This window comes from Rhinopithecus bieti, unplaced genomic scaffold (assembly GCF_001698545.2).
Source record: "Rhinopithecus bieti isolate Rb0 unplaced genomic scaffold, ASM169854v2 scaffold_11488, whole genome shotgun sequence".
In the NCBI taxonomy this organism is placed as follows: Eukaryota; Metazoa; Chordata; class Mammalia; order Primates; family Cercopithecidae; genus Rhinopithecus; species Rhinopithecus bieti.
In genome coordinates, this window is record NW_016806879.1 from 957,510 (window position 1) to 983,922 (window position 26,413).

General features: G+C 57.4%; 2 protein-coding genes across 3 annotated transcripts in view; one reads left to right on the forward strand and one right to left on the reverse strand.

Moving 5' to 3' along the window:
- The first annotated feature begins 981 nt into the window (after positions 1 to 981).
- Positions 982 to 18,952, forward strand: FADS3 (fatty acid desaturase 3). 2 transcript variants are annotated; one of them, XM_017878414.1, is made up of 12 exons: positions 982 to 1,398; positions 12,376 to 12,486; positions 13,018 to 13,215; positions 13,681 to 13,782; positions 13,897 to 14,019; positions 14,317 to 14,377; positions 14,949 to 15,025; positions 15,543 to 15,640; positions 16,039 to 16,135; positions 16,309 to 16,388; positions 16,511 to 16,636; positions 18,614 to 18,952. In XM_017878414.1, the coding sequence occupies exons 1-12, from the start codon at positions 1,186 to 1,188 to the stop codon at positions 18,663 to 18,665; spliced, it is 1,338 nt and encodes a 445-aa protein (XP_017733903.1). In that variant the 5' UTR covers positions 982 to 1,185; the 3' UTR covers positions 18,666 to 18,952. The 2 variants fall into 2 exon arrangements, with proteins under 2 accessions (XP_017733903.1, XP_017733904.1); XM_017878415.1 differs by lacking the exon at positions 13,018 to 13,215.
- Positions 18,953 to 23,398: 4,446 nt separating this feature from the next.
- The window catches only part of FADS2 (fatty acid desaturase 2), a 40,302-nt gene continuing 37,287 nt past the window's right edge, over positions 23,399 to 26,413 (reverse strand). The window contains exons 11-12 of the mRNA XM_017878418.1: positions 25,459 to 25,584; positions 23,399 to 25,099 (exon numbers count right to left, since the gene is read on the reverse strand). Of these exons, the coding sequence (XP_017733907.1) occupies positions 25,048 to 25,099; positions 25,459 to 25,584 (178 nt within the window). The 3' untranslated portion in view covers positions 23,399 to 25,047. The remainder of the gene's footprint in view (positions 25,100 to 25,458; positions 25,585 to 26,413) is intronic.

The following is a 26,413-nucleotide window of genomic DNA, read 5'->3' on the forward strand; positions in this document are numbered from 1 at the left end:
ACCTACACTTTCAAAAGCACTTGAATTTATTTACATTTAAAAAAGGGGATGGGGGTTGGGTGCAGTGGCTCATGCCTGTAATCCCAGAATTTTGGGAGGCCGAGGCGGGAGGGTTGCTTGAGTCCAGGAGCTCCAGACCAGCCTGGGCAACATGACAAGACCCCATTTCTACAAAAATAAAATAACACCAAAAATTAGCCGGGTATGATGGCGCGCGCCTGTGGTCCCAGCTACTTCTGAGGCTGAGGTGAGGGTATCTCCTGAGCTCAGGATGTTGAGGCTGCAGGGAGCTGAGATCATGCCACTACACTGCAGCCTGGGCGACAGAGTGAGACCCCTGTCTCAAAAAACAGAGGCGTGGGGAAGCAGTAACAAGCACAGGTGTCCTCAGCCCGTGGATGGCAGCGCCCTCCTGCTCCCCTTCCTCCTACTTGGCCACCCCTGGGCATCCCCAGCCCTGCAGCGGCAACGCTGGCGGGGAGGCCACCCGCCCCCAGCAGAGGGCTCCGCGATAGCTGCAGCGGCGGCGGGGGCCCCGCAGACTTTGGGGCCCATGGTTTGAAGGCTGTTCACAGGCACCCGAGACAGCATCCCCCCTCCGGGCGCACTGGATTTGACATTGCAGGATGCGCGGCTGGAAGCCCCCCAGGCCCCGTGGCTCACAGACCCGGACTCCGCCTCGGGTTCCCGAGGGCGCGGCGAGGCGCTGCGGGACGCCCAACAGGTGCGTGTTGTGTCCCCAGGCCCCGCGCTCCGGGTGGCGTAGAGAGCTCGGGAGCCCGCAGCCCGGGGAGAGGGGGCGGGACGGTGCCCCGCAGGACGTGGTGGCGGCAACCGTCCTCCCGGCGGGGCGGGCGCCTCGACCGCCGCCTCCCGGGCGGCCAATGGAGGCCGAGGCCCCGCGCCTGATTGGAGCGCGCGCGGGGGGTCAGCCAGCCTCGGGGCCGGGGCCGGCCGGGGCGGGGGGCAGGGAGCGAGGCGGCGCCGTCCGCGCGCGTTATAAAGCGGGGGAGTTCCCTGCCGCGCGGCGGAGGGCACGCTCGCTCGTACGGCGGCCGCGGCGCAGGGCGGGGCCGGAGCAGCGGGCGGCGCGCGGAGGCGGCCCCGGGAGCGCTCCTCGCTTCCCTCGGGGTCTCGCTCGGACCTCGGCCACCGCCTGGGATCCCCAGGACTCGTGCGTGCAGCATGGGCGGTGTCGGGGAGCCCGGTCCGCGGGAGGGATCCGCGCAGCCGGGGGCGCCGCTGCCCACCTTCTGCTGGGAGCAGATCCGCGCGCACGACCAGCCCGGCGACAAGTGGCTGGTCATCGAGCGCCGCGTCTACGACATCAGCCGCTGGGCACAGCGGCACCCAGGGGGCAGCCGCCTCATCGGCCACCACGGCGCTGAGGACGCCACGGTAAGGAAGCCGTAAGGAAGCCACCCACCGGCGGGTGGAGCCTGGAGCTCGGTCGTGGGCGTGATGTCCCGCTCCACCTGTGGGGCCTTAGCATCCCCGCTCCCCTCGCTGACCTTTGACCTCCACGCCGGGACCCAGAGTTGGGGTGGACTAGCCAGGGTCAGATGTGGGGTAGGGAGGCCAGTTCCCTGCGTGGAGGAGCCGCAGCTGTCCGCGGAGCAGGTCTGCGGGGGAGGAGGGGGCCTCAGAGGTGGGTGTGTCATGCTGCAGAGCCTGCCCTCGGTGAGGGGCTGCCCTGTTGCTCGCAGGTCCCTGTTTCAGTTCTGGGTCCCCAGCAAGCTTGGTGCTTGCTGAGTGCTAGGGGTGGGGCAGGGTAGGGTCCCCAGGGGTCGGTAAGGACCTGCCATTAGAGGCTGGGGGCTGGGCCGGCCTGAGGTCTGTGGCTTTCCCAAGAGCTTCTGTAAAGGGCTCAGGGACAGTGACTCACCTCTTCGGGCTAGCAGCTGCACGTGGGAGGGCTTTGCCAACCAGGCTGGGTGGGCCTCTCCGGGAAGCACAGTCACCCCAGGAACAGGCTGGCCCCTGGGGACCCCAACTTCCCAACCCCAGCCCCTGTCTAGACAGGGAGGGATGTAGCCTGGTCCCAGGGTACTGTCTGGCTGGAGTCCGGTGGTGGAGCAGCCGGACCAGCCCCTTTTCCTCAGTTCCCCACCTGGATAATAGAGGTTGGGGCCACGATGCCCTGTCCTTGACCCTCCAAATTTCTAGGTTGGCCACACTGAGTACCAGGAAGGTCTTCAAGACCCGAGACATGAATTCTGAATGCTGGAGCTTTGGGCAGCAGAGGAGATTCTGTCCGGTCCCGGGACTCTTGGTATCCCTCTTGCCAGGGCCACCTGCACTCTGCTGATTGCCATCTCCAGCACATTGTACAATCTTCACTGGACTCTTTGAGGAAGAAAGCCCCTCTTTTCCCCTTCACACCATGAGGCTGAGGAGTGAGAATAAGAATCCTCCTGAAATTCTAAAAAAAAAAAAAAAGAGAGAAAGCCTTTTCTGTGGGTGCTCAGGGGCCAGACGCTGGCCCGAGGGAACAGCACAGCCGTGGGATGAAGCAGCCCAAGGGCAGTATTTGAGTGTGCAGGTGTTTGCATGTCTGGGTGAGTGTGGGTGTGTGTGCCTGCCTTTCTGCCAGGGCATGGCGAGATGAGGAGCACGGCTTCTCCCCACTGGCCTGGCTGAGCCCTGGCCTCCCTTCAAGGAGTCTTATGGATGCCTGCTCTGGTCTTTTTTTAAAAAAAATCTGTTTTATTTATTATTTGTTTAAAAATAGAGACAAGGTCTCACTATGTTGCTCAGGCTGGACTCAAAGTCCTGGGTTCAAGCATTCCTCCTGCCTCAGCCTCCCAAAGTTCTGGGATTAAAGGCATGAGCTACCACTCCCGGCCTGCTCTGGTCTTTTGTAACCTGGAGGACAGTATAGATACAGAAAACTTTACTCCCCGCACCCCTCACCAACCGCTGGAGAGAGAGGAGTCTTGCTCTGTCACCCAGACTGGAGTGCAATGGTGCCATCTTAGCTCACTGCAACCTCCACCTCCCAGGTTCAAGTGATTCTCCTACCTCAGCCTCTGAGTAGCTGGGGTTACGGGCATGTGCCACCATGTCCGGCGCATTGTATTTTTAGTAGAGACGGGGTTTCACCATGTTGGCCAAGCTGGTCTTGAACTCCTGACCTCGTGATCCACCCACCTCCACCTCCCAAAGTGCTGGGATTACAGGCGTGAGCCACCACGCCCAGCCGGGATATAGAAAGCTTTTATTTCATCACTCTTTCCTGCCTGATGCCAGGCCCATGCTGGGGTTCCTCCCAAGTGGAATTACTGACTTAACATTTAGCTTGGGATGCTGAGACTTCCATCACAGTTTTCTCATTGATTTGCAGCCAAGAATATCTGTTTTAAAAATGTCTCAGGCCGGGAGTGGTGGCTCATGCCTGTAATCCCAGCACTTTGGGAGGCTGAGGTGGGCAGATCACCTGAGGTTTCGTTGTTGTTGCCCAAGTGCAATGGTGCGATCTCGGCTCACCGGAACCTCAGGTGATCGGCTCACTTGAACCCAGAAGACGGAGGTTCCGGTGAGTCAAGATCGCACCATTGCACTTGGGCAACAAGAAGGAAACTCCGTCTCAAGCAAACAAACAAACAAATAAACAAAAAATATCTCTCTGCTCCTTGGGGCTGGGTCCCAGCTCTGCTATTGGAGGCGCTGAGTGACCTTGAAGCAAAGCAGGCATGTCACTCCTCTGTGCCTCAGTTTACTCATCTGTAAAGTGGGGAGAGCTGAGGCAGACAGCTGGCTGAGGGCAGGACCATGTCTTCTCAAGTCCATGGCCCAGGGCTGCCATGTAGTAGTTTGTATTCGGTAAATGCTGCTGGCCCCTAAGTGTGACTGTGCCCTGCAAACTGCAGCGTACGGTGGGACAGCCCTGCACGGCTACCCCTTTCCTGGGTGTCCTTAGCTGGTTTCAGTCCTATCTGTAGTAGGAAGGGAACACTTTAGGCTGTCTCTTAGCTCCCTCAAGGCCCCACAGCCTGGACTAGAGTTGCCAGAAACACTTGGTCCAATCAGGACAAAGGGACTGAGGTTGCTGGGGCGGAGCAATCAGCCTTTGTCCATGACGAATCCGCAGGGCAGGGCAGACCAGGAGTTGGGCCAGCCCAGTGCCCTGTGTAGTTGAGCCCAGGCCCCAGGCATCCCATCCTGGGCGGTGGCCTCAGGTGGAGGTGGGGCAGCCAGTTGCCAGGGCTGTGTTCTGGCCGTCACCTCTCACCAGCCCTGGCTGCCCATCAGCTGTTCTCATGTCCAGGCAATGAAGCCTTCCTGCCAGGAAATTCCCAGAGTTTCTATGCCATGAAGTCAGCCTGTGACCATCTTGGGACACAAGGCCGGGTGCCCTGGGGAGAGTACTCTGGGCCCTTGGCCAGGTTTGTCTGAGAGTCATAGGCAGCCTGATACTAGTGGAGCCAGCCAGGGAGGGATGAGGCCCAGTCGCTGCTGGCCATAAGTATACAAGGGCCATGTGCTGAGCACCTACTATGTGCCAGGTTTTGAATTCAGTACTTGATTTATTGAAACTGTCTCTTTTAATCCTCAAGGTGCCCCTATGAGGCAGGTGCCATTTATTGTTATTGCCACTTGACAGATGAGAAAACAAAGGCTCAGAGAGGCAAAGTGGCTTGAAATTCAGTGATTGCTCCGGGATTTGAATCCACAGCCATGTTCTTAAGTGCGTGCTATGCTGCCACCTAGCCTGTTTATTTCCAGCACTCATTCATTCTTCAATGATTGACTCATTAAATCCATCAGTGAGCATCTTCTCTGTGTCATGTACAGTTCTCACCTCTGAAGATGTAGCTGTGAGCAAAACTTCTACAGGGAATGAGTTCACAGCAGAGGGATCGGCTAGAGCAAAGGCTCAGAGGTGGGACCGTGTGTCCTCTGTTCCAGGAATACAGTGTGGCTGCAGCAGAGAGCAGTGGAGAGAGAGCCTGGCAGTGAGGTCTAGAGGCAGCCGGGCTGGCTCATGCTGGATGTTTTTGTCCTCGGAAGGACTTTGGCTTTATTCTAAAGAGGATGGGGAGCCCCAGAGAGCAGAACAGGGAAGCCTGGGGAGTCTGATGGACATTTAAAAGGATCCTTAATGGAGAGAGCGAAGGCAGAGCCTTCCAGAAGGGTAAGAGAAGGGAGGATGGAGACCTGCCCTCCCCCAGGGGAGACCACTTAGAAGAGGTAGAGTGTGGCCAGGGCAGAGAGCAGGAGAGGCTGTGGACACAGGCACACTGGTCCAGTGTGAGCCATTAGACATTAGATTTAGCTGCATGTTGTCTTTAGAGAGGGAGCCAGCCTGGCCTCGCTCTATGATCTTGGACACATCCTTTCACTTCTGTTTCTCAGTTTCCCCATTAGCGTGGTGAGGATGAGAATGCTTGTGTCCTGGGCACACTGTGAGGGTGGTGCTGGGCACCTGGGTGCCTGGTTACCATGGGCAACAAAGCTGTATTCATGGGTGTGGTGAACGCGTTGCCCACAGCTCCTCAGGGCAGATGAGGGGTTTCCCAGCAGCCCCTGGTGCCCTTTCGGCTGAAGCCCTAACTGGGAAAATCCAAGTTCCAGCAGACCCCTGAGCCCTCTGCCTTAGGGCCCTCCTTCTAGGCGGTCCTCTGAGCCTGGCCTGAGCTGGAGAAGGTAGTGGCCAGTGCTGCGCTGGAGGCTGCATCATAGTAATTGCAGCCAGCAGTTATTGACTAGGCACTGTTCTGAGGGGTTTAGATGTGGTAACTGATTGAATTCGCCTAACAACTTTATGAGGTAGGTCCTATTGTTAACCCATTTTGTAGATGAGCAGAAAGAGTTTGAAACTGAATGGTGTAATGGAACCTTCTTGGGACCCTTGGAGGGTAGGGCCTTCGTACTTGGGCCATGAGGGTAGGGTTTGTGTCTGGGTGGGAGCTGGGGAGGGACAGGACTAGGACTGGGCAGATTTGAGGACATGGGAGTTGGGGGGGGGGTGGCTCCAGAGCCACTCCGCTCCCTCCTACCACACTGACTGCCTTGAAAGTCCCCTAATGGCCACTCCCATGAAGTGAGACTGCTCTGGGCCTCTCACAGGCATTTTCTGCAAGGCCACCGCCCACCCAGGCCCCTTCCCCAGAGGAGTTGCAGTGCCCTGCTCCTTCCTTGTGGAAGAGTTGGCGTCAGCAGGATACTGCCCCTGGGCGTCCCTCTGGGTCTCTTCCTGCGGGTTTCTGATGAAACAGCCAGGCTCCAGTACTGGAGCCAGAGGTCAGTGGTGGAGAGAGGACCAGGAGCCAGAGGGTATAGCTGCTTTGGGGCTACTGTGGGGTCAGGGACACCTGTGAGGCCAAATATCCTGGCTGCAAAAGACTTCACAATTATGCCCACCCTTCACCAGGACATTAAGGGGTGCTGGGGGACAGGGATGGCTTCTTGGGGACGTCTGCTTTCGAGTTGGGCTCCGCTACACAGGCCAAATTTGGATGTCCCATGTTTAGAGCTGTGTTTCTTTTGGACCTCTTTGGGCCTCAGTTTCCTCATCTGTAAAATGGAATATTGATAGTGCTTCCCCACAGGCCTCCTCTGACGGGTGCCAGGGAGAGGATGGGATGGAGCATGGTGTGCTGGGCATGTTCCTGCTCTACCCACCCACCTGGGAGAGGAGAGAGGCAGGAATGTCCTGGGGGTGTCCTTTGAGGCATAGCCCTCTCACCCCAACCTCCTACAAAGGCATAAGAAGGCAGCAAGGACAGACCCCGACCACCTGAGCCCTCAGCAGTCCTGCCATACTCCCTGCTTCACCCCCTTCCTGACTGATCTGGAACATTCTGGATTCTTCTAGGGAGTGACCAAAAATCCCTCCCTGCCCTGCTGTGTCTCTGGGGTGGAAGGAGGCTCCCAGCCCCTGCTCTATCCCAGCCTCAGGCTTGGCCAGGACTTAACAGGCAGGCAGAGAAGCAGCTTCTCCACTCTCTTCCCCGACACCTACAGGCCCCTCCTGCAGGCACTTACCTCTAAGTGGACTCTCAGGAGGAGGCGTATCAGGGCTGCAGGGCTGGGAAAGAGCTGGGCTGTGGAGCTCTTGTCAACCACCAGGCCCCTTCTAAGTGCTTTAGCGCCACCGACTCCATCCTCCCAGCAGCCTTGTGAGATGGGGATTTGTGGTTCTCAGTTTACCGATGAGAAGTACTGATGAGAGAGGGGTGTGGTCTTGTCTGGGGCTCCCTAGCTCCTGGGTAGCAGCTCAGGTTCCATCCTGGGCAGGCTGGCTCTGGGATCCCTCCCCTGACCAGCTGCTGTGTGGGCTTCATGGTGGGGCTGGGGCAGGGCATGAGCTCTTGGGACCAACTGAGCCACTCTAGGCTTCCAGGGACCAAGACCAGGCCGAGCTGTCTCCGTGTCCTGAAGGAGCATGAACATCACAGAAGATAGGCCTGGGTTCGAATCCCAGCTCTGCCACTACTAACTGTGACCGGGGCAGGTATCCCTTCCTGCTGAGTCTTCATTTCCTCCCCAGCAAAATGGTTCGTGCCCGTGCTTTGGGGGCTGTGGAGGGTTGGCTCTTGTTTACTTGTTCATACCTGCTGTTGAGCAGCTGCTCTGTGCCGGCCTCTGAGGATGCCGCTGTGGACAGAGCCTGTCGCTGCCTCCGGGAGTTTGTGTTAGGGGTGCCATTTTGATTCCAGCGCTTTCACCCAGCTCTGCTTCGGTACCCAGTGGGAGACCTCGAGTACCGCTTTCCACTCACTTGGGTGTGTGTGGGGGTTGGTTGGACAGGGCTGGGTGCACATACCCCTGGGTGGATGTTCCTGGGTGCACTTAGGGTGGGTGAGGGTAGGACCTCCCACAGTTCCCTGAGGCTCCATTGATGAGGCTCAAGAACAAACCACCGCCCTGCCCCCGTGGCCCACGCTCCCAGCAGCTGGGCCCTTGGCTTCTTGAGATAGTGACTGGCCTCATGGCAAGGACCCCCGCATCCCACCTAGGAAAACTGCTGCCTCCCCTCTGGTCCGGGAGGGGCCACAAGCACAGGTTTTCATCTTTTTCACTTGAAGTTCTGGGACACATGTGCAGAACGTGCAGGTTTGTTACACAGGTATACATGTGCCATGGTGGTTTGCTGCACCTGTCAACCTCTCATCTAGGTTTTAAGCTCCACATGCATTAGGCATTTGTCCTAATGTTCTCCCTCCCCTTGTCCCTCAGCCCCCCAACAGGCCCCGGTGTGTGATGTTCCCCTCCCTGTGTCCATGTGTTCTCATTGTTCAGCTCCCACTTATGAGTGAGAAGAGACCTGGGTTCTGATCTAACCTCAGTCAAATGGAACTGTGTGACCTTGAGGAAGTAGCTTAACCTCTCTGAGTCTTAGTTTCTGCGTGGCCGCCCCCCCACCACCCATCCTTAAGGAGAGGCCCAGAGAGGACCAGGTCATATGACCTCAGCCAGTTCCAGAAAAGGCTGTTTGCTGGTCTGTCAGGTTTCAGCCTGAGTCCAGGCCCCTGCCCTACTCGCACTCCCTGATAGCATGAGAAGCACAGCCCTGGGGTGCCCACCCAGCCCTGAGAGCCCAGCCTGCTTCTCAGGGAACTGTCACAGCCCCACCTGTCCCTCCCCCAACTGGAGCCCTGTCAATGGCTTTGGGGTTCTCTCACACAGCCTTGAGGGGGCTCATACCTCCCCTTATCATTGCAAGGGATAGGTCTGGCTTGAAGACCCTTGGGTGGGCTTGGCTCTGTCCTCCCCGTCAGTGCCTCGACAGGGCTGGCCTGGGTGAATCAGGACCAACGGGAAAGGAGGCGAGGAGACCAGTCTGGACCCAAGATCCTCAGCTCAAGAAGGTGGCCCCAGAACTGACCGGGATGAGAGAGGGAAGGGCTGGGAGGGAGGAGATTCTGGGGCCGCAGCCACAGCTAGCACGTTGTGCCGGGTGCGTCTGTGCGTGCCAGCTGCATCTTTGCGTACCTTGTGTGCAAGGCTGTGTTTGGCTGAGTGTTCATGTGGGCCGTGATTGTGGGCATGTTTCTGAGTGATGCCTGCTGGGGTGGGCTGGTGGGTGTGTCTGCATGTGTGTGTGCGTCTGGGGAGTCGCAAAGGAGAGAGAGAGACCCGGCATCACGCTGGCTCAGCCTGAAAAAGGTAGGACATCCTGACATGTGCTGCAACATGGATGGACCGTAAGGACACTGTGCTGAGTGAAACAAGCCAGAGGCAAAGGGACAAACATGATTTCTCCCAGATGAGGTTCCTGGAGGAGGCAGATCTGTATGGACAGAAGGTAGTGTGGTGGTTGCCAGGGGCAGGGGGAGGAGAGAATGGAGAATTAGTATTTAATGGGGACAGGGTTTCAGTTGCGGAAGGTGCAAAGGTTCTGGAGCTGGATGATGGTGATGGTTGGGTAACACTGTGCATGCACTTAATACCACTGAGCTGTACACCTAAGCATGCTTACAATGGTAAATTTCATGTATATTTTACTACAATTTGTAAAAAATTGGCTGGGTGTGGTGGCTCACGCCTGTAATCCCAACACTTTAGGAGGCCAAGACGGGAGGATTGCTTGAGCTCAGGAGTTCAACACCAGCCCGGGCAATATGGTGAAACCCCGCCTCTACAAAATATACAAAAATTAGCCTGGTGTGGTGGTTTGTACCTGTAATCCCACCTACTCAATAGGCTAAGGCACAGGAATCTCTTGAACCTGGGAGGCAGAGGTTACAGTAAGCCGAGATCACGCCACTGCCCCCCGGTCTGGGCGACAGAGCAAGACTCTGTCTCAAAAAATAAAAAATAAATTAAAAAATTAGAGGCCAGGCGTGGCTCACACCTGTAATCTCAGCACTTTGGGAAACTGAGATGGGGGGATCACTTGAAGTTGGGTGTTTAAGACATACCTGCGCAACATAATGAGATCTTGACTCTATAAAAAAAAACTCAAAAGTTAATGAGACACGGTGGCATGTGCCTGTAGTCCCAGCTGCCGGGGAGGCTGAGGTGGGAGGATCACTTATGACCAGGATTTCAATGCTGCAGTGAGCTGTGATTGCGCCACTGCACTCCAGCCTGGTGACAGAGCGAGGCCCTGTCTCAAAAAAATTTTCAGTGTTTTGTGGGCTGGGCGTGGTGGCTCATTCCTGTAATTCCAACACTTTGGGAGGCTGAGGTGGGTGGATTGCTTGAGCCCAGGAGTTTAAGACCAGCTGGGCAACATGGCAAACCTCATCTCTACAAAAAAATAAAAAATTAGCTGGGCATGGTGGTATGCACCTGTACCAACAACTACAGGAGAGGCTGAGGTGGGAGGATCCCCTGAGCCCGGGAGGTTGAGGCTGTAGTGAGCTGTGATTGCACCACTGCACTCTAGCCTGGGCGATACAGCAAGACCCTGTCTCAAAAAAATTAAAAAAAAAAAAAAAAAAAGTCACCCAGTGGGGTCAGCAGAGCCCCAAGAGTCTTCTTCCCTCCCAGCATCCCTGTACACCAGCCCCAGCTCTGCAGGCAGTCGGGGGCCCAGACAGCTTCCTCGGGACCCCGCAGCCTTCCCTCTGCCCCTTTTTCTACGAGTTTTGCTGCCTCTGCTTCAGGATTCATGTCCAGAGGTGGTGAGATCTGCACTTATACAGCCCCTCCTCTGTGATGAAGGAGCCAAGTCAGCCCAGGTTATTCTAGAAGGGGCACCCTACCAGCCCCCCAGTCCGCACGCTGCCCTGGGCCTATAAAAGCAGGCAAGGGGACCCCTAGCAGATCACGTCGGTATTACCTCTTAGTGGGTGCTGGAGGGACCTGAAGTGCTTTCTTCCCCCAGGGTTGTAGGAGAATGTCCTGGCAGTGACTTCAGGGCCCTGCCGTCACTTCCGTTTTAACCTACACCAGCTGGTAGGCTCATTAGCAAGAGGACAATAGGAGGCCCCTGTCCTCAGCTTTTTCTGCAAAGGTGTTTCCTTTAGCAACGGGGAGGCCTCCCTTCTCCAGACCTGTGAGGACAACACCACCCAGCTGCTGCTTCTATAGTCGAGGCTGCTGTATGGCTCTGGCTAGCCCATTCAGAGAGAGACTCTGAAAGTACAAGGAAAAACATCAGTCCAAGAGCTGTGAGCCATTAGTGAGCCGATTACAATACCATGACCACTGGCAGACCCGCAGGGCTACGTGAGCCCAGGTGTGAAGTTCAAGCTTGCTGTACTTCTGGGGCCACTTCCTGGCTGGTCTCTTTCCCTGGCCCTTACCTTTCTCCTGGTCTGTCTTTTCCTCTCACCCTTTTTCTTCACTCTTTCTTCCTTCTCCTGCATTGTATTCCACCCCAATTCCAGCTATTACACAGAATTGCAAGAATGTTAGATTATTCATTTTATTTATTATTTTTTCTTTTTTGTAAAAACAGAGGCAAGGTCTCACTATGTGGCCCGGGCTGGTCTTGAACTCCTAGCCTCAAGTCATTCTTGTGCCTCAGCCCCTTACAGTGCTGGGATTACAGATGTGAGCCACCATGCCTGGCCCATTTTATTTACTTAAAAAAATTAGGCTGGGCACGGCGGCTCACGCCTATAATTCCAGCACTTTGGGAGGCAAAGGCGGGCAGATCACCTGAGGTCAGGAATTAAAGACCAGCTTGGCCACCTGGGGTCAGGAGTTTGAGACCAGCTACTCGGGAGGCTGAGACAGGAGAATCACTTGAAGCCAGGAGGTAGAGGATGCAGTGAACTGAAATCGTGCCATTGCACGCCAGCCTGGGCAAAAGAGCAAGACTCTGTCTCAAAAAAAAAAAAAAAATTACATTTTCTACTCCTGCTTCCTGCTTTGTAAGTCAAATGAGTTTAACTGTTCAAGTGTCTTCCTTGCAAACCCCCAAGGACTCAGTGTGTGTGGCCCTTGACTGATCCCCCCACCCCATGACCCAGTGATCCTCAGTTCCAAGTTTTCCCACCTACCCTTTGCCCACTGCTTATATTTATAAAAACAGGGTGAATCAAATGTTTGTGACCCAGATCTTATTCTACATGCAGTGGAAACATGTATGACTTACAGAAGCTTTTTGGAAAAGTAGAACCTTTCTTCATGGTTCAAGAAATCAGAGTCTTCCAGGGAGGTCTTTCTGAAAATCCAGAGCTGTAGATGTTTGACCATGTTCAGAGAGGGGCCCTTGTGCTGGGTGAAGCAGATGGGGCACAGCAGGCCATGGGTGAAAAGCAGGACAACCTGGGGCCCTGGGAGGACCAGGGAGGGCCCATGGGCAAGGCGGACCCACTTGCTCCCATGTCTTTGACTATTCATCAGCCGGCTGACTTTCAGTCCACCTGTCATCTGCTCTGCCCATCCATCCATGGTCCTTCCGCCCGTCTCTGCTGGCTGCTACTGTGCTACTCAGCTGTGTCTGTCTGTCTGCCTGACTGTCCTCTCCTTCAGGATGCCTTCCGTGCCTTCCATCAAGATCTCAATTTCGTGCGCAAGTTCCTACAGCCCCTGTTGATTGGAGAGCTGGCACCAGAGGAACCCAGCCAGGATGGACCCCTGAATGTGAGCAGAGCCCTAGGGGAGGCTCAGCCCCTGAGGGAGGGGGATGGCTGGAAGGCTGGGAGATATTGTCACATGGCCAGGAGCAGCTCCCTCAGCATTCGGCGAAGTGGATGCAGGGCCAGAGCTGGGCCTCCCCTCCCCTCCCAGGGGGCAGGCAGTTGAAAGTGAAGCTGTAGGGATGCCCTGAGAAGTCCGGGGCTCCAGATCTGGTTTAGCCAGGCACTCGTTTGGATCCCGAGGCAAGCTCCCTCCCTGTTGTCACCTAGCATCCCCATCTACAAGGAGGATTTTAATGAGCTGGTTTCTCTCCTGGCTCTAGCATCTTACCCACCCCATACCTTTTGGGAGGGAGAGGAGGTTTCGCCACCAGCCAGTGCTCCAGCTCACACCCTGGGCTGGGTACTTTCGTCACTTCATTCCCCTTTGCCCACACCCCTTGGGCCTGGTGCTGGGAGGAATGGCTGGGGCTCCAGGAGAATGGGGGTGGAGAGAAATTTCTTCCTTGGCTGATTGGCCCTTCTGCTATGGCAGGCACAGCTGGTCGAGGACTTCCGAGCCCTACACCAGGCAGCCGAGGACATGAAGCTGTTTGATGCCAGTCCCACCTTCTTTGCTTTCCTACTAGGCCACATCCTGGCCATGGAGGTGCTGGCCTGGCTCCTCATCTACCTCCTGGGTCCTGGCTGGGTGCCCAGTGCCCTGGCCGCCTTCATCCTGGCCATCTCCCAGGTGACCCCGGCTCTGTGTTGCAGCCACCCTAACTGCCCAACAGATGTGGGCCCCCATGCACGTGGGCATTGTGAACATATTTGCTAAATGAATGAATGAACCTGTGAAAGGATGAATGGATGAATAAATGGATGAATGAGTGAACAGCCTGAAGGCCCATCATGCGTGTCTGTGGGTCAAGCTGCGTTCCAGATGAGCCAAGAAGTTCCTTCTTTAACAAATCCTGATCAAGCACAGGGCCACTGAGCCAGAGGCTGCTGCCCTGCAGCTTCGTGACACTTACAAGCCCCCTCCACTTCCCTGAGACTCAGTTCTCACCTGTAAAAAGAGAACACTGGCCCACAAGGGTCTTGAAATGGAGCATTAGCACAGGGGTACCCTGCAAGCTGAAAGGATTCGCTGGGGCCCCAGGCCCTGGCGGGCTCCGTCCTTCCCAACAGCTTCTGACCCTGCCTCTCTCCCCAGGCTCAGTCCTGGTGTCTGCAGCATGATCTGGGCCATGCCTCCATCTTCAAGAAGTCCCGGTGGAACCATATGGCCCAGAAGTTCGTGATGGGGCAGCTAAAGGTGAGGGTGGGGTGGGTGGGCAGCCAGGCACTGAGTGGCGCTGGGTCTGCCCTAGTGTGTGGGCACAGAGTTGGGGGCACAGCCTGCTCCTGAGAGCCCCTTCCTCCTCCACAGGGCTTCTCCGCCCACTGGTGGAACTTCCGCCACTTCCAGCACCACGCCAAGCCCAACATCTTCCACAAAGACCCAGATGTGACGGTGGCGCCCGTCTTCCTACTGGGGGAGTCATCTGTTGAGGTGGGTGGGGAGGGACGTGGACACCCTCTGGTTGGGCCTGCAGCTAAGAGGGAACTGATGCACTGGGTCCCCACTCTGCCCCCGACCTAGCCCCTGATCTAGCCTCCACTCTGGCTGAACCAACCCCTGCCCCCATGTCTTTCCTTCCCACCTGCCATAGCTGCTGGGGACGACCAGCCCAGTTGTTAGAATCTAGAATTGCCTTTGACCCTTGGCCCCAGCCAGCCCTATGACCTTGCCCAGGAGAAGGAGGTGGCCTGGAGAGCTGCTGTCTCCAGCCACTGCCTGTCTCCACAGTATGGCAAGAAGAAACGCAGATACCTACCCTACAACCAGCAGCATCTGTACTTCTTCCTGAGTGAGTGTCCATCTGTCCTTCTGGGATGGGGGAGTGCCTGGACCTGCACTGTCCTCCCTGCTGTCCTGGACCACTCCCCGCCACTTCCTGGGCCAGGGGCATGCCTGTCAAGTCTCCCTTGTCATGGCACCCTCCCAGCCTCTGCAGCCTGTACATACTCTCCCAGCACCATGCCTTTGCCCCAGCTGTCTCCCGTGCCTGGGACAACTTGCAGCCACGGGCCATCACAGCCCTGCTGGGAGCTTCCCCAAGCCCCATGTAGAATTTCTTCCTGCCCTCACACTAGAGTGGTCTGGAGCCCTAGAGTCTTTGGGCAGTTGTTGGGGTGGACAGAGCAAGGACTCAAGGCTGGCCCTGACCTGCGGTGAAGGGTGGTGGGAGGTGGTGGGGTCAGGGCAGCCTGAGGAGGCTTAGACACAGGGTCGGGAGTGATATGGAGTCATTCTAGCTGGACGTGACCAGCACCAACATCCCAGGGACATTCCTGGAGTAACAGAGCCCCTCCCTCTGCTGCCCACCCACCTTGGCAGTCCAGCCCCCCTCCTGAGCGCTCTCATGCCTCTTCTTGCAGTCGGCCCGCCGCTGCTCACCCTGGTGAACTTTGAAGTGGAAAATCTGGCGTACATGCTGGTGTGCATGCAGTGGGCGGTGAGTGGGGTTGCCCAGGACCCCAGGCATACGGCTGCCGTGGCAGGAGGTGGTGCCTCGGGGAACAGTACCTGCCCATGAAGGCAAACAGGGTGCACATGTGCGTGCAACAGTGGGGCTCACATGTGTGCGCGCAGCAGGAGAGCGAGTGTGCCCGTCGCCGTACGTGTGTGTGGGAGTTGAGGAATGGGGGGTGTTTGGGTCTCTCTCGGTGAGGGTGTCTTCCCAGGAGGAATTGCGGGGCCGACTCTGCCAGGCTTCTGTGTCCCTGGCAGGGTCTTCCCCAACACACCCTGCATGACACCTTTGTCACTAAAGTCAGCCTCGTGAGCTGGCAGGGCAAGGACCCTGTTCCTTTACTCAACTGAGAAAACCAGAGGGGGTGGTGGCCTGTCCTGGGCTCTGAGGCAAATCAGGCAGAAGGGTTGGATGCCTGAGGTCCCCCTCCCACCCACCAGGCCTCCAGACCTCGGGGCGCCTGGAGACCTCTCGGTATTGCCTCTGCCCTCCTCTGCAGGATTTGCTCTGGGCCGCCAGTTTCTATGCCCGCTTCTTCTTATCCTACCTCCCCTTCTACGGCGTCCCTGGGGTGCTGCTCTTCTTTGTTGCTGTCAGGTATGGCAGGGGGTGGCGAGGTCACACACAGGCAACAGGTGACCCCACTGCACCCCCCAACCAGAGCTCCCCTTTCCCGGTCTGCAGAATGGGGCCAGTGGCACTGCCTCCCTGGCTTGCTGGCAGAATCATGTGAACACAAGCGTGACAGAAGCCCAGGGTCAGTGGGTTTAGGGAGCGTGGCCTGGCTTCTAAGTGGCCCCGTGGGGGTCAGAGCTGCTCTGGGCTCAGCCTCACAGTGGACACTGCTCCATTCAGATTCTTTAAACACTGGCAAGGGGGCGGTGACCACACTCCTAAGGAAGTCGAGGCCACTTGGAGACAGCTGCCCTCCAGCCTCCACTCAGGGTGCCTAAGTGGTGAGCTGGACCTAGGGCAGTGCCCGAGCCTCCCCACAGGGTCCTGGAGAGCCACTGGTTCGTGTGGATCACACAGATGAACCACATCCCCAAGGAGATCGGCCATGAGAAGCACCGGGACTGGGCCAGCTCTCAGGTGGGCAGCAGGGGTGGGGCTGTGTGGGGCCTGTCCTGGGTGGGGTGGGGGATCCCCGCTAGGAGCCAACTGGCAAAGGAGGGATGAGGCCCTGACGGAGCTGCCAGGTGGGGGATGGTGGGGTCAGGGATCTACAACGGCTTTCTCACCTGTGCCCCGCCGGCTTCCGGCAGCTGGCAGCCACCTGCAACGTGGAGCCCTCACTTTTCACCAACTGGTTCAGCGGGCACCTCAACTTCCAGATCGAGCACCAGTGAGTGTGGGTGCTGGGGGCCAGTGGGAGGTGGGGAGTGGGTCCTGGGAGGGGACCCGTGGTTGGGGCCTGTCTCTGGAAGCCTCCCACTTCAGGTGCCAGCACACGCTCCCCACCCCCAGCCTCTTCCCCAGGATGCCGAGACACAACTACAGCCGGGTGGCCCCACTGGTCAAGTCACTGTGTGCCAAGCACGGCCTCAGCTACGAAGTGAAGCCCTTCCTCACTGCGCTGGTGGACATCGTCAGGTGAGGCCGCAGCCTGGCCCCTCTGCTCTGGTGGCTTCCCTAGGGCCTATGCCTGCCCTTGTCCAGGTCAGCCTCCTGCTGAGCCCCCGGGGCCCCTGAGCCTTTCTGTCCGTGTCCCATGCCCTTCCTCCCTTCCCCAGCCTTCATGCACACAGCGAGAATTTCTGGAGCACCTGCTGCAGACTCACAAACACAGCAGTGCCTGCGGTAAGCAGGTCTCTGCAAACCTGCCTCCAAAGGCTAAGGGAAAGAAGCTAACAGATCCAGTTTCTCAGAAAGAAACACTTAATAGGGACTTATAAACAGAAGCCATGTCTCAGGGCCGGGCGTGATGGCTCCTGCCTGTAATTCCAGTACTTGGGGAGGCTAAGGTGGGCAGATCACTTGAGGTCAGGAGTTTGAGACCAGCCTGGCCTACATGGTGAAACCCTGTCTCTACTAAAAAAAAAATACAAAAATTAGCTGGGTGTGGTGGCGGGCACCTTTAATCCCAGCTACTTGGGAGGCTGAGGGAGGAGAATCACTTGAACCCACAAGGCGGAGGTTGTAATGAACTGAGATTGCGCCACTGCACTCCAGCCTGGGTGACAGAGCAAGACTCTCTCAAAAACAAACAAAACAAAAAACCATATCTCAGGCAGCCAAGAGTTGGTACATCCCCTCACATGCCCTCCAAAAAGAACCCTCTGTATAGCAAGCTTTTAGGGTGAGCCCCATGCAGGTGGTTCTTATGAACCTGGTGACCACTGAAGATAAGCGTCTACAGGAGGAGGTTATCTATGCCGTGAGTTTGGCGCTCAGGGTCAAGCATCGGTTATCAGACAGTTTTGCTTGAAGATGGCCTTGCCCTTGCCATTCGACAGGCTCTTTTCCTACAATCAAGCAAAACAGGCTCCTGGGAGCTTCCTGCCCTCTTGGAGCTGATGTTCCTTCTAGCAGAGGAAACGGCAAGCAGTTAAGATAACAAATAAGTACATTACAGGAGATGGGCAAAAGAACAAGGAAAAGCCCCTCAGGGTGGAGACAGGGGAGGGGAGGGGGCGGCCAGGCAGGGGCTGCAGGTTTTAATAAGGTGGTAGGGTGGGCGGTATTGACAGGCTGACATGTGAGCAGGGACAGGGAGCGGGGGAGAGGCCTCGACACGGGATATCTGGCGAAGAATGTTTAGGCAGAAAGCGCTTGGCCCTGAATGCCAAGCTCATGGCATGGGTAACCGAGGCGGGCATGCAGGCGCTCAGGGAAGGGACACGCCCGGCTTGTGTCTTGGAAAGCTGCCCCTACTGGGAATGAGTGATGGGCAGGAGTCGAAGTGGAAAAGTAGAGCAAAGGACACTGTAGCCATCCAGGCGAGGCGTGATGGGGCTCAGCCCTTGTGGTCACCTTGGAGGTGGGGAACAGAGGCCAGATTCCAGGTCTTTGCACACGCTGTTCCCCTTACTTGGGTGCCCTTCCTTCCTATGCTGGGATTCAGACGCCCACTTCTCCTTCATGATCCCTCCCAGCCTGATGCTGTGAGCCCCTGCCATTTGGCACAGCCCTTTAGAGCGCCTGGCACAGGGCTTCCTAGCAGGTTGTTGACATTTCTGGCTCCACTGCCTAATATCAGGCCCAAGATCGGGTGGGCAGGTTCCACATCCTCTCTGTTCCTGGGTTGCAGCACCCAGCAGGAGGAGGCAATGGAGAACTTGATGCAGGAGGGACAGGCCCACCCAGGCTCATGCCTGGACTTGGCCTTGGCTGTCCTCCAGCTCCCCTACCCCACACCCCTTACCCCAGTCTAGATTCCATTCCAGAGAATGAGCATTCAGCTGTTCTCCCAACCCACCCTCCGGGCCCGCATCACTGCCTGCCCCAGGGAAGGGAACCCACAGGGAATGGGGATATCTCCGCTCACACCTATCATGGGGGATACAGGGGTGTTAGGATCTTGCAACTGAGATCCTAACACCCACCCCCACTGCCACCCCCACCTCCCAGATCCCTGAAGAAGTCTGGTGACATCTGGCTGGATGCCTACCTCCATCAGTGAAGGCAACACCCAGGCGGGCAGAGAAGGGCTCAGGGCACCAGCAACCAAGCCAGCCCTTGGTGGGACCAACACCCCCACCCCTCCACTGGCCAGCCTGGCAGTGCCCTGCCTGCCCTCCTGGTACTGTGATCTTCCCCTCAGCCCCTCACATGTGTATTCAGCAGCCCTACGGCCTTGGCTCTGAGCCTGATGGGACAGGGGTAGAGGGAAGGTGAGCGTAGCACATTTTCCTAGAGCAAGAATTGGGGGAAAGCTGTTATTTTTATATTAAAATGCATTCAGATGTATTATGGAGTGGAGTGGTGAATTTGCATGAGTTCCTGGCCCAGGAGACCTTGGTGTGTGTTTTCTGAGGATGACAGACAGATAGATAGATAGACAGGGTGTTTGGGTCCTGTTTCCCTCACCCTGACTCCTGGGGCAGGAGAGCACTGGGGGAGGTCCTCGTCAGCTCACATTATCTCCCAGGCCCAGGAGCAGACAGCCCAAAGCTCCCTATGCCTCCCAGCCCAGGACAGTGTCAGCAGAGGCCTCCTGGTAGGGCCAGGGAAGCAGAGGGTGGCAACCCCTTCAGCTTGGTTGTGAGTGAGATACCTGCCCTCCTCCGGGTGCCACCCGGCCCCACCCTGATTCACTCAAGTCAGACAGACTTGGGGGTGGGGTAGAGTGGGGGCAAGTCCTGTCTCTGCCAGGATGCAGGCTGTGTGACCTTGGGGGAGTTCCTTGACCCCTCTGAGCAGTAGTAGCTAGGGTGGTGGAAGAAAGGCTCTTACCAAAGGGCACAGCAGCAGGCTCAGAAGTTTATTCACAAATTTCGTGCACACAACCCAATTCCCCAAGGTGACCATTTGCTCTGTCACCTGGGACAAGTTCTTTGCCTTCCCTGAGCCTCAGTTTTCAACCGAGGGTAAGACTGGATGCTCCTTGAAAGGTACTTCCTGCCTCAGATACACACACTTCTCATGCCCAGGGCATGCCTTGCATTCAGAGTCTCTGCACAGGCTATTCCCTCTGCGGGGACTCCCCCTTCCTGTCACTGCCTGTTTAAATCCTGTTGGCTCCTGGTGCCACACGGGTGCCCTGAGCCAGGGCAGGCTCCGAATGGCATTCCCTCCGTCCACACCCTGGTAGAGATCGCTGTGCGCTGGCTCCGAGGCACTCTCCAGGGAGATGCTAACATCGACGACCCACAACAGCCGAGCCTGCAGCGCCACCCACGGGCGCCCAGAGCAGCTGCACCAGTGTGGGGCCGGCTGTGCTCCCTGCTGCCCCTGGTAACTTGCTTAATGAACCCCTGGAGGCCCCGCCCTCAGCAGCCACGCCTAGGTTTCTCTAGACTGCCTGGGATCCATCCCTGGCAGGGGAATCTTTGCTCTTGCCCCACTGGCCCCCATGCTAGATCCCCTGGGAAAAGGTCACCCTCAGTCCTGAGTTGAACTCCCCCTTCTCCATCTGTAGGTCTCTTAGACTCAGAACAAAGACTTAGTGCACTGGGGCCAGGTTTGTAAAAGGAAAGAGGCTTTGGTGGAACCTCTGCGCCTCTGAGACCGTGTTCCTTTTTTATTGTCTGTACAAGAGGCGTGGGCCCAGAGGAAAAACAGCTCCCGAGGGAAGCCGTCACCGCAGCGTTGGTTTGTTCCTTCGATCATTAACGTTTCTGCGGGTCTCCCAGCCCAGGCAGGTGTTGGAAATGATGATGCCAGCCCCTGCCTGGCATGTTGGGAGTAGCTGGCGGCGGGCAGGGGGTCATCAAACTCCTTTGTGACAGGACAGGCCGTGGGCTTCTCAAGGTTCCTCCCCCCACCGCACTATGTCCTCAGGCAATGAGCCACCGTGAGTACTGGGAGCTTGGCCTATTCCAAGCTCTTGGCTGCTGTCACTCCTTCTCTTGGACACTTGCTCTTGAATGGGACAATGTAGAAGAAAGACCTGAATGCCTTTAAAATCCAAAGCAACGTGTGATGGTGGAGGACGATGGGGACGTGATCCTGAAATCTCAGCACGGTGGGTGGCTGCTTGTTCTGGATGTGCACTGGCCACATGAAGCCAGTCTGGTTCAAAAAAGGAAAGCCAGTCCCAAGGGCAGTGGCGTTTCAGCGTGGGGCAAGCAGCCCCCATGGCACCCCATTTCCCTCTCAGAGGTTGGAACAGGGACTCTGAGAGGCAGCTTCTTGTCCAGAGGGGCACACCTCTCAGGGGAGGGTGCAGCCAGGCCAGCTGAGGAATCCCAATGGGCCCGAGGCACTGTGTCACACAAGCAATGGCCAGCCGCTCCTGATGGCAGCCCAAGCCCAGCCCCAGTGGCTGCCAGCTCTGCCCTGGCCCAGGTGAGTAAACACTTCCTCTCCCCTCCCAGTAGGCACAGAGGGCTTCAGAGTGTCCAGCCAGACACCCCAAGGATCCGCCTGTGGTGCCGCAGCACCACCCCCCCTGCCCACACACACACAGCCTAGGCTTGGGGTACTGCAGATGCCCCCACCACCCACAAAGCTGATACCCTTTTATCTGTGTAGCTACCCCACTCATCTCCTCCGCAGAGACTAACTGCCCTCCACTGCCCCCACCCCTCCAGCCAGCCGCTGGGCCTCCTGGGAGGTGTCTGACATTTGATGTGATGGGGGCAGGGTCTGGGAACAGCCCTTTCCGTGCAGGAGAGGTGGTCAGGGGCCTGCGGGTTAACAGCAGGATCCTGCTGCTGTGTGGCCTCAGACTAGTGCTGTCCTCTTTCTGGGCTCAGCCTCTTCGCCTGTGATGGAGGTGTTGGGGTTTGATCACCCCGGGCCTTGAATATTGGGGCACCATGACTTTGGCAGGGGACAGGGATTAGAAACTCACAATTCTGGGTGTGTTAGCAAGGGAGTCAGCTGAGTACAGGGACAGGAGGGGGCGGTTAAGCAGAGAGAAGATATGAATGTCCTCAGCTTCTTGAGCCAGGGAAGTATTCAAGGGCAAGGTGGGGCTGGGTGGGGCTGGGTGGGGCTGGGCGGGGCTGGGGAAGTCACAGAGAAGCTCCAAGTGTCCAGTGAGACTGGGTCAAGATTTACCTGGTGCCCTCATAGCCCCAGCGTCCATCTGGCCTTCAGTATCCCCAACTCCAAGCCCCCTGGTTGTTATGGGTGAAGGACCCATGGATTTCCGACTGGCAGGGTTGGGAGGCCTGGGTTGGTCGCCATCCTGGAGGCGGGTCACAGGCACATGGCAGAGGGTAGGAGGCGTGCTTGCCAGGGTCTTGCAACCTTGGAGGCTGCCGTCAGTGGGTCCACCAGGAGTGAAAGGCCTAGGGTAGGTGGGTGTTGAGAAAATGGCATCCTTGGGGCTCCTCTAGCATGCCCCTGTGGACTGTGGCCCACAGGGCCAGGGAGGGCAAAGGACTCCCCAGAGCCACTTGGTGAATCTGGCGTGTGTCTGCCTCCTCGCTCAGGGCTTCTGTAATGCCAGGCCCTACTCAGGACACCCTATGGCCACTGGGGAGCCATACATACCGCAACCCAGTCTGCTGGCTGTCGCTACCCGGCTGGATTTCGGCCAGGCAAAGCAGGGGTTGGGGAAGCAGGCAGGGGCTGAGGTCTACTCAGGAGCCCTCCCCAGCCCTGCTGGGAGTAACTACAAAGCCAAGGGGAGGCCCTGAGGTGTTGACTAGCCAGTGCCTCTTGGACCTTCCTTAGCACATCTTCCCAGGCTCAGCCCTGCCAGGAGAGCCATCCCAGAGACGACGACGGAGCAGCATGGGGGCCCGTGGGAGACTGACTGTACAAGTGCCCCTGGCGTGTTCCTTTGGACTCTTCCCAAGCTCTGGGGTCAGACAGACCTAGGACCCAATCTCTGTGCCTATGAACTGGTGACCCTGGGCTAGGATGACATCAGCCTCCCCACAGCCTGTGGGTTCTGAATGAGCCACTGCATATAGGGGCACGGGAGCCACAAGACAGAATCATCAGCCTCCAGAGCCTTCTTCAGCCCCTTTTTAATTTTATTTATTTATTTATTTATTTATTTTTGAGATGGAATCTCGCTCTGTCGCTAGGCTGGAGTGCAGTGGCACGATCTCAGCTTACTGCAACCTCTGCCTCCCAGGTTCAAGCGATTCTCCTGTCTCAGCCTCCCAAGTAGCTGGGACTACAGTCATGCACCACCATGCCCAGCTAATTTTTGTATTTTTAGTAGAGATGGGGTTTCACCATGTTGACCAGGCTGGTCTCGATCTCTTGACCTGGTGATCTGCCCGCCTCGGCCTCCCAAAGTGCTGGGATTACAGGCGTGAGCCACCGAGCCCGGCCTTCTTCAGCCCCTTCCAAGGAGGCCAGGAATTGTGTTTGGCCTGGCACTCTGTGGAAGCCGGCTGGCCCAGGGCTGGGAGGGCAGACTGCACTTGGGGAGACATCTGGGGAGTAAGGATGTTAGGAAGGGTCTCTGCGAAGCCCTCCATGCCACCCTCCTTGGGTGGGGTTAGTTGCTGAGAGGTGGCTCCCAGCCCTGTTTTAGAATTGGGTTGGGGTCGGCTGCTGAGAGGAGGAAGACGGGCCAATGTTTTTGGGTCATTTCCACCAAGTTCTGGGCCCCAGAACGAACTTCAGAGGCAGCAGGGAGAGGCAGGTGGGATGGCCACCGGGGAGGGAGGGGATACAGAGAAATACAAGTGTGGGGACCCCTCCTGGTACCCAGGCCCAGTGAGGAGGGCCTCCTCTATCACCCAATACCATGGCCTGGCATTTGCGTGCAGGAAATGCAGGAAGTGAGAATAAAATTACTTATTTTATTTCAAAAAATTTAGGGGTGGGGAAGCAACATGATAAACATTACAATCAGCTCCCTATGGGTTCACTCTGCCTCTGCGGGGGTCGGGTCATACAGTAGCTGGGGGCATGCCATTGCCATGGCAACCCAGACGCTTAGATGCAGGTCCTTCCTGGCTGGTTAGAGCTGGGAGAACTAGGCGCCCTCCCCAAAGGCCCCCATTCTGAGTTGTTGGTGCCCGCCCCTCCCCTGAATCTAAGAACTGATTAGTGGGTTAGACTCTGCAACAGCAGCTCAGGATCCCCCCAGGACTTCCCTCCCTCCCCCTCACTTGCCCCTCCGCTCAGCTACCAACACTTCCAGCCCCCACCTCCTCCTTTTCTCAGCTCCACCCTGGTCCTCATGAGGTAACCCCTCCCCAGCCCCTCAGGGCAGCCTCCTCCTGAGACTCCCTCCCGCTCTGCCTCCCTGGCCCTCCCTGACAGGGCCACAGAGGCAAGGCCATGTGGTGAAAGGCAGATTGTCACAAGGCCCAGCCCTGCTGCCCACTCCTATCAGAATGCATCCTGGAGCAAAAGGTTAAACACAGTAAGGGCAGGTACAGACAGGAGAGTGCCTGAGGCAGCGCCGTCCACACAGCAGCCCCAAGACGGGGAGGGCTCCAGCTCCAGTGCCCTCCTGCAGCCTGCAGGACCCACATCCCCTGGGGCCAAATGGCCAGGGATTGGCTGGTACTGCCCAGCTGGTAACGGAGCATTTGGAGAAGGGTCGGATTGCTCCAGAATCTTGGACCTCAGGACACCCTGAGGACAAGCTGGGGGGTGGGGCTGAGCCTCCAGGCCAGCTGACGCCTCCCTGAACCTGGCCACTGCCTCTGCTGAGCCACAAGAGACAAGGGACTCCCCCTTTGGTCCCAAGGTCACAGGCTCAAGTTGGGGAGGTGGTGGAATGGGGCCCATGAAAGCCCAGGGTCAGAGCACTCTAGTGATGGGGTGGAGGACTCTTCCAGGGCCTGAGGTTTGGGCTGGCTGTGCCCGCAGGCCCGGGGCCCTGGTCATCTTAAGAGAGGCCCCGGGTACTGATCCCGGCTGCGGGAGGGAGACCCGAGCTTTGTAACAAAGCAGGCCTCTCTACGAAGGGTGAACCAATGGCGACCATCAGGGAGAGTGAAGCCAGGCCCGGAGGGTCATGGGCCCTGCCTGACTAGGACCTGCCCCCAGAAACCCCAAGAGCATCTGAAGAACCGAAGCGGGGGTGAGGCCTAGTGACCAGGCTGCAAGGGGAGACTCACAGGCCAGACCCAGCGACTGCTGGTCTCCTCCCACCTTTAGGGGCAGAGAGTGGAGGTAGGACAGAGCCACCCGCCGTGGCCACCAATCTCTGTTCCTTGGCAGAAGGGGCTGGGAGGCCCTGGGAGGGTCATGGCTGATGGCTGACGGCTGAAGGAGGGCAGGCCCCATGAAGGCAGGGTGCTATGTGGGAGATGTGAAGGGAAAAAGGAGAGGAGAAAGGGAGAAAGATCCAACGTGGAGTACGTGAGTGGTGCATACACCAGCCTCTCAGACACCCCTCAGAACAAAAGCCCACCATTCCTCTGGCCATCACCCCACCTGCGCCACTTCCCCACGGTGTCACAGGGGCTGTGGCTTCATTTGTGAAGGTAGGCGTCCAGCCACAGCTTCCCAGACTTCTTCAGGGACCTGCAAAGTTGGGGATGGACAAGGGTCAGGGACAAGGACAGGTCCAGCCCCAGGGAGTGCAGGGGCTGCGGAGGCCATCATTAAGGTGGCAGGTACGTCCCCTTGGCCCTAACCAGGGCTTGCCACTGCCACTGGGCCTCGGGGCTGTCAGCTCAGAGCCCACCAGGAACCCCATGCAGAAAGGGACGGTCTTCTTGTAGCCCAGGGAGAAAAGCCCAACAGCTCCTAACATGGGCTCAGGGGTAAGGCAGGTGCCCTGGTAGGCAACTGTGCCAGGAGGGCCCAGCCCCTCTTGTGATCCCACTGTCTGCACCATGGGTGATCCCAGGGCCCAGCCCCTGTGGAACTCCACCCCTCACCTGATGATGTCCAGCAGGGCCCTCAGTAGCGGCTTCTCCTGGTATTCAATGCCATGCTTGGCACATAGAGACTTCACCAACGGGGCGATCTTATGTAAGTTGTGCCGGGGCATGGTGGGGAAGAGGCTGAGGAGCATGTGGGGTGGGCAGAACGTGAGGACTCCAGAAGGCCATGCTGCTCCCGCCTCCTCCCACCACCCGGGCAGAGGCTGGCTGGGGCCCTCGGAGACCCTGTCCACAGCCAGGACCAGGCTCAAAGTGTGGCTCCTCGTGTGTGCCCAGTGGGGTGCCATGTGTGTGAAGGGGAGGGTGCAGCCCTCCGTGAGCAGGAGGGCATTTGTGCTTTACAGAGCTGGGAAGATACTGGGTAGCCAGAGACAAAGTGTCATGTTTTTCAAAAAAGAAATGAAATAGCTGGAGGATGCTAGAAAAAGAGGCAGTGAGGTGGGGCACAATGGCTAATGCCTGTAATCCCAGCATTTTGGGAGGCCCAGGCAGGCAGATCACTTGAGGTCAGAAGTTTGAGATCAGCCTGGGCAACATGGCAAGACCCCTTCTCTACAAAAAATAAAAATAAAAAATTAGGCCAGGCACAGTGGCTCACACTTGTAATCCCAGCACTTTGGGAGGCCAAGGCGGGTGGATCACTTGAGGCCAGGAGTTTGAGACCAATCTGGCCAACATGGTGAAACCCCATCTCCATTAAAAATACAAAAATTAGCTGGGCGTGGTGGCACATGCCTGTAATCCCAGCTATGTGGGAGGCTAAGGCATGAGAATTGCTTGAACCCGGTAGGTGGAGGATGCAGTGAGCCGAGACGGCGCCACTGCACTCCAGTCTGGGCAACAGAGCGAGACTCTGTCTCAAAATAAATAAATAAAAGTAAAAAAATAAAAAATTAGCTGGACATGGTGGCATGCACCTGTAGTCCCAGCTACTCAGGAGGCTGAGGTG